General features: G+C 39.9%; 1 protein-coding gene across 8 annotated transcripts in view; it reads left to right on the plus strand.

Moving 5' to 3' along the window:
• mycbp2 (MYC binding protein 2) overlaps positions 1 to 12,749 on the plus strand; it is a 153,229-nt gene that overhangs the window by 55,517 nt on the left and 84,963 nt on the right. For all 8 annotated transcript variants that reach the window (XM_067986509.1, XM_067986511.1, XM_067986512.1 and 5 more), the window contains 8 exons: positions 2,654 to 2,875; positions 3,512 to 3,703; positions 4,491 to 4,697; positions 4,814 to 4,945; positions 5,186 to 5,364; positions 9,196 to 9,338; positions 11,568 to 11,668; positions 11,791 to 12,009. In XM_067986509.1, coding sequence (XP_067842610.1) covers positions 2,654 to 2,875; positions 3,512 to 3,703; positions 4,491 to 4,697; positions 4,814 to 4,945; positions 5,186 to 5,364; positions 9,196 to 9,338; positions 11,568 to 11,668; positions 11,791 to 12,009 — 1,395 coding nt within the window. The remainder of the gene's footprint in view (positions 1 to 2,653; positions 2,876 to 3,511; positions 3,704 to 4,490; positions 4,698 to 4,813; positions 4,946 to 5,185; positions 5,365 to 9,195; positions 9,339 to 11,567; positions 11,669 to 11,790; positions 12,010 to 12,749) is intronic.

The following is a 12,749-nucleotide window of genomic DNA, read 5'->3' on the forward strand; positions in this document are numbered from 1 at the left end:
TACATGACAAAGGTTTCATCTGTTAGTAAATTCTTTACCAGGTTTTGATAGTGTGGCAGTGACAACTTGAGTTTTGAGCAGAAATGGGGGCTTTGTCAAAATGTTCACCTTGCTGATCTCACATTAAACTGGGTATAACATTTTTTTCCACACAATCACAAGATCCTGCAGTTAAGCCAGATATTAGGAGGTGGATCCAGTTTATTCTGCACTTAACATGATTGTGCACTGGGACTTTTTCTGCATATGTGTAATTTAAATCAAATGACATGGCATTACTTAAATCTACTTCACCTGCAAACTGATTGCTGTACCTTCTCTCCTGTCTGTCTTCCTGTCATCTAGTAATGCTACCTACCCACCTAGTCGCTGCCTCCTTATGGGCAGCGACTCCAACTGCCGCATCTTCGTCTCTGACCGTCCCGCCCAGCGTCCCCACTGGGGGCTAACCTCATCAACCTCCTTCCCATCATGCTCCCCCCCCCCCCCCACCACTGACCCCTTGGACTCTGCCAGCAGATCAACAATTACCACCCCTCTCCGCATCTACCTCCTGAATGTCTGCTCACTTGCGAACAAGGCTGTTGCTATCCACGACCTTAATGTGGATGATTGCATTGACATCATGGCCTTGATGGCAACTTGTCTCACGGGTGATAACACTTCCCCCTTACTAAAGCCCTCCCTTCCTGGTTATACTTTCCACCACCTGTCCTGCCACAGTGGCGGTGTGGCCCTTGTCACCAAATCTCACCTTGGTTTGTCCCCCTACTCCTCTGGCACTTCTTCCCATTTGAGCACCACACCTTGTTCCACCTATCTTGCTTCTCCTTTAAAATACTTGTTTTCTGCTGCCCTTCCCAAGCCTCACCTTGAGTTTTTCACTGAGATATCCTCTCTACTTTCCTCCCTCAGTCTCTGTACTGAACGACGACTCATCTTCATGGATTTCAACCTCCATCTCAACTGCCCTTGCCCCCTCTCCTGAGTTCACTGTCCTCCCTTAATCTCTCCCTCCATGTAAACTCTCCTACTCATATTCACGACCGCTCCTTCGACCTTGCCATCTCGCATGGCATCTCTATTTCCATTGTCTCAATCACAGACAAGGCCATCTCTGATCACTTCCCTGTATCCCTCATCACTCACATCTCCCTTCCAAAACCACTTCCTTCTGCGTTTTCCCCAAAGAAAAAGAAATCCCACAATCCTTCATGACCTCTCCTCAACCTTTAACACTGTCGACCAGACCATCCTTCTCTAGTGCCTCTCCTTCGTTATCCAGCTGAGTGGGACTGCCCTCAGCTGGTTCCATTCTTACCTATTCAATCGTAACCAGAGAATCTCCTGCAATGGATTCTCGTCCCGCCTCGCACCGTTACCTTTGGTGTGCCTCCAAGGCCACCTCCTGTTGCTTATCTACGTGCTGCCCCTCGGCAACATCATCCAAAGACATAACGTCAGAATCCACATAGGCTGACAACACCCAACTCTACCTCATCACTACCTCTCGATCTCTCCACTGCTTCTGTGTTGTCAATCACAATTTCTTGCAATTAAACATTGGAAAGGGATTGTCTTCACCACCCACCCCCACAAACTCCTTTCCCTCGCCACCGATTCCATCCTTCCTGGCCTCCCTCGAGCTGAAACCAGACTGTTAGCAACCAAGCAGTGCTTCTGACCTCATTTATCCTCTCCATCACAAAGACCGCCTCCTTCCACCTCCATAACATTGCCCTTCTGTGCCTCAGCCCACCTGCTGTCAAAACCATTATTTTTATTTTGTCACTTCAAGACTTGACTACTTGACTATTCCAATGTGCTCCTGGTAAACTTGAGCTCATCCAAAACCCTGCTGCCCGTATTCTATGCTGCATCAATTTCCGCATACCTGTCACCCCATGTCTACATTGGCTCCCAGTCCACCAACGCCTCAAACTTAAAATTCTCATCTTCGTGTTCAAATCCTTTCATGGCCTTGCCCCTCTCCATCTCTGTAACCTCCTCCAGCCCTACAACCGTTCCTCTAACTCCGGCCTCTTACACATCCCCACTTCCTTTGTGGCTGTGCCTTCAGCCGTCTCTGCCCTTAGCTGTGGAATTGCCTCCTTAATCCTCGTCGCCTCTTCACCCCCTTTCCGCCTCTTCACCCTCCTCAAAACCTACCTCTTTGACTAAACGTTTTACCACCCAATTTTTGTCTGATTGCGCTTATGTGAAGTGCCTCGGGACATTTTCCTAGGTTAAAAGTGCTATATAAATTCAGGCTGTTCGACATGTTTATGCTATTGCTGGTTTGGGATTATGCTTCTAATATACTTAAATATTTTCACTGAGACATTGAGAAAGTTTGGTTTTGGTTATGTATCTATGTTCAATGTGGTTATTTGCTCTTTGCTACATTTTATAGGGTAAAGGAGAATACAACTATGCTAATTTCTGATAGTTAAGCAAGTATCTGCGTATTTGAGATGAATTCTGCTTGCATGTCAATGGTGACATTTTGTATTATGAGCAATAGTGGACAGTTGGATAATCAAAACCGATTTTAAAAGCCTCTATTGCCTAGTCATCTGCAATCTGGACAATTTCACATTAATTTTTATTTTTTTATACTAGGCAATTAATCGGTGTTTTTTTTTCTCATTAGGATATACAGGAAGCTAACTTCAAGACATCAAGTAGTCGGTTACTTGCAGCAGTCATGTCTGCACTGTGTCACTCTTCAGTCAAACTGACCACAATTCTTCCCATTGCCTATGATGGAGAGGTGCTGCTTCGGTCCTTGGTGAAGCAAACTAGCACAGAGAATGAATCAGCCCTGGTTCACAGATTTGCCCTATTAGTGGCTCATATGGAGAAACTCAGCCAAGTGAGAAAGAAAATTTTTGTCTGTTGTATTTTAGGGGTTCCTCCTTTAGTTGAACTATAACCTGCATTAACCAGTTGAGCAGATCTAGGTTAATGCATAATTAAGTCTCCCTCCATATACACCAACAAAAGTGCTATAGATCGTATTTTTAAATCTTGATGCTCTAACTATTGCAAAATAACTGACAACATTGATAACATTTGGATGACGTAACATGAAATTGTAAAACTGAGTTTACTGCATCACACGCGTGTGAATACATCAGAAGTTGTGCTAGCCAAAATCTGAGTTCGAAACACGAATCAGATTCACAGGAGTCCCACCACACAGGACTGTATTTTAAAAAGATCAGTCAAAAATGTAGATTTTTTGAAAATGTATGAAGTGGCTGAAATCTGAGGGTCCATGTTAAAATATCACATGGTTAACCTGGAGTACCGAGGACCATAAGAGATAGGAGCAGGCCATTCGGCCCCTCGAGCCTGCTCCGCCATCCAATGCGATCATGGCCAATCTGATTTGGCCGAGGCTTGGAGTATTCTGTTAAAAGAAGCTCAAATAAATAGTGAAAATTGAAATGAACTAAGATCATATATTCTTGGATATGCAATAAAATCTTGATATATTTTCCCCTAGATTGAAGAAAATATTACAAGTATGACCAGTTTTCGAGAAGTCTTAGAAAAAATGTTGGTCATTGTAGTTCTTCCAGTTCGAAAGAGCCTTAGAAGAGAGGTAGAACTCTTCTCTCCTCTTCTAGTATCCAATACTTGTGGTCTCCTTGCCAGTATAGTGAGTGAACTCACTGCATCAGCACTGGGATCTGAGGTAAGAGTCCAGATCTGAGCTGAACTATTTAGAGAATGCTTTTTTGACTTTCTGAGCTATTTAAAGTTTAATATTATACAACATATGAATTTTTTATACTTGTGCCTGAAAATAACTTTTTTGTGAGCAACATATTAACTGTCAGTGTTGTACTAAGTGGAGCACATTGTAGCAATTTTCAGAATCATTGTTATGTTTAAGAAATATTTATTTTTATTGAGGTTTTTAATATTAAGTCAATGTGTGCATAGGTATACATATAAATATGTCAAATAAGGTAGCTACACTCATTGAACGCATTACACGCAATGCTGTAATTATAGAGTGATAAAGAATTAATGGAATGTTACAAAATATGCTTTCAAGAAATCTACATTTGGGGAAAAAAAATTATTAGACCTGTACCCCACGTTGCTAAAGATGCAAGTCAGAGATGGAAAGTGGATAATGAACCAAAAAAGTGAGAGAGAAAATCATCTAGCAAACTGGGTCCTGAAGAATTTTTAATTGAAGATTTTAATTCTCAAACCAAAATATAACAAGCTATTTATCCTCAGTTTATTACTCTTCATGATCTTGTAATGCATTGTTTTATCTTCCAGTTCTTGTAACATTAAGCATGAAAAACTAAATATATAAAATAGGAAAGAGCCACTAATGTAAAACTAATTTTGGGATGGGGCATGGGCTGCAGGCGTCTTTTTTTCAGCATTTAGTATTCGAAGACTGGAGAAACCTGTATTTGGCTAAAGACTAGCTTCTTTGAACGTCTTGGTTTGTTTCACAGGTTGATGGATTGAGTTCCCTCCATTCTATTAAATCCACACCAAACCGGTTTGTTAAAACCAGCCAAGGACGAAGTTGGAACACTGGTAATGGGTCGCCGGATGCAATCTGCTTCTCTGTAGACAAACCTGGGGTAGTTGTGGTAGGGTTCCATGTATACGGAGGAGGTGGCATTCATGAATATGAGCTGGAAGTGTTGGTTGACGATGTAAGTTTACTGTTTTTGTTTTTAACTTTACATAGTAAATAGTTGTGTTTTTGAGTAAATGTTATATTCTGAGGCATCCAATGATCCCTTGATTACAATTGAACATTTTTTGACAGAGTGAACACACTGGTGATTCAGCACATTCTCACAGGTGGACTTCCTTAGAACTAGTAAAAGGGACGTACAGCACTGATGACTCCTCCAGTGACACAGCAGAAATCAGATTGGATAAAGCTGTCCCTTTAAAGGTATGAAGCAATAAATTTGGGCCGATACTCCTTGCTCTGATCAGGTTAGATAATGCATTTAGTGCATCCTAAGTATTTTGTAGCAATTAGATTCAATGGGCCAACACTTTTGCCATTGAAACAAATGCAAATTTAAACCATTACATAATAAATGATTGTTACAAATTTCTAGCATTAATATATTTTGTTCCTTGTTTTTAGGATTCTGTGTAATGCCTACTAAATATATTACTTTTCTAGGAAAATGTAAAGTATGCAGTACGTCTAAGGAACTATGGAAGTCGCACTGCAAATGGAGACGGAGGGATGACTACTATTCAATGCCCAGATGGTGTAACATTCACTTTTAGCACTTGTAGCCTCAGCAGTAATGGAACCAATCAGACTCGAGGTCAGATCCCTCAGGTACTTTATTATAGGTAAGAATATATATATCCTTTTTGAATTATTAACTTTTCCTGTCAAAATGATTAAATAATTCAGTTTTGTGTTTATGAAACAGTATTACTAAGGAGATTCCAACTACTATAAATACCTTGTAGGTATAGCTTACACATTTTTTTGTGGTATTCTTGTCCAGTTGTATTTTAACTTTAGATACATCAGAGCATGAAAAAGCCTATCCAAGAATGACTAAAAGGCATTATAGTTTGTTTTATATAATTAGTCTTGCTGATCACCTTATATGGAGCAGTCTTCTGTTCCCTCTAACAGCTGGGTGAAAACTTCTAAAGTTGTCTTGTGAAAGTAACCAAGCTTCAGTATTAGTTGAGATTAGAATTGAAACTCATGACCTTGTGATTGGGAAGCTTAACTCTTACATTTGGCTGCCCCAAAGGGTCTTTTTAATGTTTAAAAAAAAAACAATTTTCCAAACATTTTTCTGCACGAGGAAGGAATTCATTCAATTGGTAGTTTGAGACGGTCTGTTTACAGATAATAAATGTTAGTTATTGAACTAGGGACAATTTTGTATCATGGACCCACACTAATTCAGTACTGGATTGTCTGCCCAAACTCATTTTGTGGAAGACCCTACAGATAACAGTGAGAGAGGAGATCATCAGCCAGGGTAGACTAGATCCAAATCAGGCATTAGATGTAAAAGGCCAAAGTGCTAATTTAATGCACCACCTATTCCCTCTAGTTTAATATATTTGAATTGCAAAGCCATGAAATCATTCAAAATAAAAAGAGGATAGAAATGGACAGCCGGTCAGTCAGTATCTGTAAAGAGAAAAATCAGGTTTATGACATTTCAGGTGTGTACCCTTCATCAAACTGAAGGCTAGGAGTTGACTAGAAATGTTAATAAGGTTGGAAAAATAGAAAGTGGGGGGAGAGAACCAATAGATACACTAATTGCAGAGAGGGAATTAATGACCTACACTCTGCTTAATAGATAGTTACAAAAGATCTTCAGTAAGATAATGCAGACATGTAGAAAGGACAAAAGAATGTGCAAATAGTGGCAGGGGAGTGAAAGGACATAGAGAATTCTGTGTACAAGCATGAGAAAGAAAGAGCAAAATAAAACTACAGATGAAGGAGAAATGAAATTAAAACAGAAAATGCATGTGAAACACTGCAGATCTGCCAATCACGAGAGTAGAAAAAACAATGGGTCCACACCAAGCACCCAGATCCCTGCCAGTGCTGAGCCCTGACAAAGGGCCTCTGAACCAAATGTTAATCTGGCCTCCCCTTCCCCAAGACCCTCCCCACATCACAGGCACCCTGCTGTGAAGAAGATAGATGGTATAAGCTGTCATCTCAAGTTACTAATGTCAGTACTCAGACTAGAGGGCTGAGTAGTGCCCAGCAGAAAAATGAAACACTGTTCCTGAAGTTTATATTGAGTTTTATTGGAACATTGTAGGAGACCAAAGACAGAGGTCATAGTGGGAATCTGAGGTAGAATTAAAAAAGTGAGCCACAGACAGGGCAAGATTACTCTTCGAGATGGAACAAAACTTTATCTTCCCTCGTTATTTCTCGTGTTTTTGTTGCACATGGACCTCTTCACTATCTTTTTACCCCCACTATTTGCGCATTCATTTGTCCTTTATACCTGCAGCATCTCACTGATCTTTTATATCTGCCTGTTTTCTAATGAGCAGTCAGTCTGCAGGTTGTTTAACACATGAACTCATTCTCTTTGTATCTATTGGTTGTCTCCTTCACCCCACCCCCCACCCTTTTCTCTTTTTCTAACCTTACTAAAATACATGTTTATCTCCAGGCCATCCATCTGATGACTGTTACACGCGCAAACCTGTTTTTGTCTTTACGAATGCCGATTGACCTGCTTATTATTTAAGATTTCCAGCATTTGCAGTTTTACATTTTTATTAAATCATCCAAGCTGTTTCATAACTAGCAATGGGTAATCTCAACCAATTTTTGAATAACAGAGCCCTAAAATTAAATTACTGCCTGCTGTTACCATTTTTTTTTGGAGTTTTCTTACTATAAAGAAGCAAATATTCTGAACCCAGTGGAAGTGATTTTACCCTTACCTAAGTCACATAATATCAAATAATGTCCTGAAAGGTGTCAAGTTTTATCTCTGATCTGTACTTAGTTAGCTGGCCTCAACTGGGTAGTATACGTACAATAGTTGGCCTCTGCATTCCTGGGTTAGGAAGATGAAAAATTACCAGGTTTCTCCTGGTCCTGATCACTGTCCAGTGTTGCTAAAGTGGCTTGTGTGTAGACGTCAGGTGAGATTAGGGTTTTAACTTCATCTAACTAAAAATCGACCTTTTGATTCTTTTTAACTTCTTGATAATATTGTGCAGATATGCACAAAGGGTGCATATATGGATGGGGGGAGGGGGTGTTGGGTTTTAGGAGGAGAGGAATCCCTTTGTTCAATTCTGTCCTGAAGATGTTGACTCCTAGCTTTGGATATGGTTCCATAAATACAAGGCAACTTTGCCCCAGTGAATACTATTTGTGAGTCCTGTTCATGGAGGGCTGAGATCTAAGCCCTACAGCAGGAGTTGGGAGAAGAATTGGGGAGGTAACTAAAGGCGAGAAGCTTTTTCAAGGTGCATGAAATAAAGCAAGATGGAGAACTTTAGGAAAAGAATTAGAGAGCATGAGGTTCAAGTCTCCAGCACCCGTGGGGGAATGGAGGGAGAAGGTGTGAACATGTAGTCCTGACTGAAGAAGAAAGTGAGGGCTGGGATGAAGAAAGCTGTAGAGGGAAAGGTGGCCATGGTGGAGTTTGTAGATGGGAATTTTTAAGTTAATGCATTGGGCAAAGGGTGGACCATTGGAGATTGCCAAAAATGGACGATTGAGAGTACAGCTTAGGATACAGATGTTTGAGTTCTAGATGAGTAGTTGATTCTATAGGGTGTAGCTTGGGAGTTGGGTGTAGAGACAATTGGAGAAATGGAGGCAACAAAGGGATGGCTGAGGGTTTCAGCAGTGATGGAAATAAGGTAGGGATGGAAGTGGGCAATATCTGAGGTAGAAATGGGCGTGCTCCATTTGTAGGGTGTGAAGCTCAGCTCAGGATTGAACAAGACAGGCTGCACATTGGTTGAGCCTGCGCAAGCCGCTGGGAGATCAAGGGTCATGGTGTGAACCAAATAGGATGGCTTTGGTCTCGTTCAGTTGGTAAAAGTTCTGGCTGATCTACAGAAAGGCAGTTGGACAGTACAACAATGGTAGACACCTCCTTACCTGACATCCATGCACATGTATTTACAGTAAGGGTGGATGGTTAGCAAATAAGAGTGGGAACACAAAGTTTTTTCCCTCCCTAACCCAGGAGTGCTGTCACCAATTCTAACATATTGTCACATGACTGAGATCAGCTAGCCTACTGGAGATCAGACCTGGGACCTCTTTGTCTGTATGGCTCGCTAGGTAAACTTGTGGAGCCACTGTAGAGCCCAAATATATTTGCTGTCGAATTGACTAAAAGCGTTTTCCCTGGATGTGTCTTTTGTTTTTTTTCTCCCTGTGAGCTATCGGTCACATTTTGTCTGGAAAAAAGTCAGTTTTAAAATCCAGACTGTTGTTGTAATGTTGGGTATTACATAAACTACTGGGATTTTCTTGGCTGTTCTCATCATATTAAGTCCTCTTTACTTCAGTGCGGTGACTGGTTGTCTTCTGGTTTGTACAGAAGAGCCTGTCAAATAATGTTCTAATAAATAAATTAGGTGAATTGCAATGTAGATCGAATCTGATGAAGTATTTCACAACAGTAATGTGTGCCCTTTAACTTTTAGAAGTGAGTTTGATGGAGATCTGCAATCGCAGCTGCTTAGCAAAGCCAATGAGGAGGATAAAAACTGCAGCCGAGCCCTTTCTGTTGTATCTGCAGTTGTTCGTGCAGCTAAGGATTTGTTGCATAGGGCCCTGGCTGTTGATGGTATGTATGCATTTTCTTAAATCAGCAACTTGATATGTTTGTCATTGTCATCAGTATGTGGATGGGCCGAATGGCTCCCTCCTGTGCTTGTAACCATTCACTGATTTTCAAGGGAAAAATATGTGGCCTATTCTGGGTAGGTGAACTAGTCTGAAGGAAATGAGTATGACAGGTGCCAACTGTTCGGTCTTAAACAGGTGTGGCAGTCTTGTTGAGCTTAATTTGATCAAATGCAAAGCAAAATAAGTTTGAAACTTGATAAGTTTATACGTCAGTCATGCTCCCAAGATGAGAAGCCATTTGAAACATTGTTATTTTATGCTGGTGCCGCTGAGGGACTTGGCTTAGTTTGGGGAGAATCCAATGTTCTTCTAAAATATGAATGTTCTTCCTAAAATTGTCAGGACAGCTGAAAAAGTGAGATTATTCTAAATCCTGTTGAGACTAAAATTGTTACTTTAACATATGTAAATGTATATGTTGCAATAATTATAATATGTTATTAATAATATTATGTATTAACTGTGCAACAAATATGAGCATTTGCTAAGTGTTTTGGCAGTAAGTTTAGCAAACCTCACTTAATAAATCCACTGTGATTTGACATACAGGTTGTTCAGTTTTCAAGCTTTCCTTAATTTTTGCTCAATGTTTTTAGTTAACTTTGTGTCTCATGAAATCATGCTGCTAAACCTTATGTTCTGCCATTGTTTAATCAATGTATACAGACACTATATATAGATAGGGGAAGAAAAAAGTTTAATCATTGTGCGCTATCTGTTCCTTTGGGATTGAGATCTCTAGTAACCTAATTGCTAAAATGAGGTTAGCAATCAGGTAGTGGAGGAGGTCTTCATTGTATTTATTCCCTGGCAACTTCACTTTGCTTGTGCAGTGGCCATTTCTTGGTCAATACATGGAAACTAGCTGAGAGGTATTATTTTGTATAGACGTTTGAGGACAACTGGCACTTTGGAGCTTTGTGTTCAAAGCTGGCCCAAGGATTTAAGTCACCCACTCCCCAGTTTTTGTACTACTTTGCTTTACTCCCATTTATCTTTAGAGATTGGAAAAAAAATAGGACGAATGTTAAATTGCCTATGTTAAGTAGCATGTTTGTAGTTGAAATTGCGCAAATCGCTCTCCTAGCCTATCCATAGCTTCTTTCTAAACTGGACTGTAGCTGTATTTGGTTTTGTTCCCTTTTGTGTTCTTTCTGTTGGGACCTCAATGCTGCCACCTCTAGGAAAGAGCTGGTGTGGCCCAGAATGAGGACTTTCATATAGCCGAATAGAGGACCTCCTGACCATTCAGCCTCAAGTTCCTAAAAGTGGCACTGTCCAAGCATTATCATATTTGTATGTAGAGGTTGCATTTTGAAGGATGACTAGCCTAATTTATAATAGTCCATCAATGCAGACAAGCAATGCGTCAACTCTCTTTGTACCCTCAGCTCTTTTGTACCTAACCCGAAGTACAGGTGTTAGAAACTGGATAAATTTAGTATTTTTCAGCTGTTATCTTTATGAACTTTACAAATTTACCCCATAATGAATGGTAGGCACCCCTCGTGTATCATCTACCACTCATTAACCTGCCAGTTCAACTTTTAGTTTAAGCTACTGAAACTGGAATTACTTGTTTAAAAACAAGTGATTTGCTTTATTGAAGTCCAACTTTTAATTCCATCAGAATTTGGTGTGCAGGTATTAAAGGTGCACTATTGTACATTAGTATTCAATGGACTGTGGGTCTCTCCAGGACCACCTTGTGCGCCTCCTTGAGAGCAGCATTTGCCAAAGGCAAGGAGGGAGTACGCTACCTGTTTGTCCCCTCTGCTGGGTCAACATAGATTTAACAAAATTTAAACACGCTCAATGTAGAAAATCATTGTGGCTTCTCCCATTTATCTCTTTATAATCAAAAGAAAGCTGTGATTAATGATTTGGGTGATGCAGTCTCAGTTTAGCTGATTAGCAAGTCTTGATACACAGGAAAGGCATCTATAGCCATACAATGGCAGATATATTAACTATGCTTATTATATGCACCACATGTCAGGAAACTGCCTGGCTGCAGAGAAGCAAGAATATACAGCTGACTAGTTAATACATACCTTTCTGTGCAGTACCTTTTTATATAATGCTGTTTACTAGTGTTAAAATCAGTAAACTCATGTTTTACTTGCAAACTATAAGAATGGATAAAGCAGTTTATATTTTTATTTAGCTGAAGATATTCCAGAACTACTCAGCTCTTCCAGTCTATTATCTATGCTACTTCCGCTTATTTTGGCTTACATTGCGCCAGTAGCTGCTAATGTCCCAAAAGTAAGTAATTCTCTTTCAACAAATTTAGTACTGTTTTTATTATCCTGTGCTTACTCTCGTCCTCAGAATTATTTCTGAGTTTTACAGAATGTCATTTTGCTTTCTTTTTTAAAAAAAAATAGGCTGCAGTTGAAGTTTTTGGTCTTGTACAGGAGCTCCTGCCTCCAGTTGCAACATTAAACCAGAAATATGCTCCACCTGCCTTCAATCCAAATCAATCAACAGACAGTGCAACAGGGAATCAGCCTGAGCAAGGTCTTTCGGCTTGTACCACTTCTAGCCATTATGCTATGGTGGAGAGTGACCATCCTTATAAACCAGCTTGCGTCAGTCAATTAAAGGTATGTGCTAAATAAAACTAACTGTATTGCAAATATATAATATAATAATTATTAATCTTATAATTAAAAGCTTTCTGTCTAATGAGTGTCCATAGTGTCACACCTTTTGGAGCTAAAAGAGCTGCAGTTAGGACAATTTGTGACTAGAAAGGCAATGACAATGATAAATGTTTGATTAAGAATGGGATTGAGATTTATAAAGATAGAGCTGAATGAATGTTGTATCAAACATAATGGTTGCTGAGGTCATGGAAATGTCACGCTACAAAAGGCAACCCATCAAGTACTTGGTATAGGATATAAGGTTAGATAGATAAACTGGAAATTTCATTTAATTTGCCTTTGGGGAAAGGAGTGGGAGGAAAGCAGAGAGAAAGACTAACTTTGTAGAATCTTGCCTCAGAAGATCCAAAAAGTTGAGTAGTGTGGAAGACAGAACAGATTGCATGTGATCTTTGAGAGCAATGGGCTTGGTATGTCAGATGTCCCTTTTCTTCCCGTTCTGTGGTGTGATATTTTCTACTTCTCACACCATTCTTTTGCCCTGTGAAATTTGTGCTGAATTATGGACAGTTTTATGTTGTGAATGTATAATAAGCAAAGGATTAAGATTGCTCAGACATGTTTTAAAGTCCTTATGAAGGCAATCATCCCATCAGTTTGGGTTAGACTGAAACTGAGCTCCTAAAGCAAAAACTTGAATTTAAATAGCTGCCATTTGGAAGATCAAAATAATAGTG

This window comes from Heptranchias perlo, chromosome 6 (assembly GCF_035084215.1).
Source record: "Heptranchias perlo isolate sHepPer1 chromosome 6, sHepPer1.hap1, whole genome shotgun sequence".
Classification (NCBI taxonomy): domain Eukaryota; kingdom Metazoa; phylum Chordata; class Chondrichthyes; order Hexanchiformes; family Hexanchidae; genus Heptranchias; species Heptranchias perlo.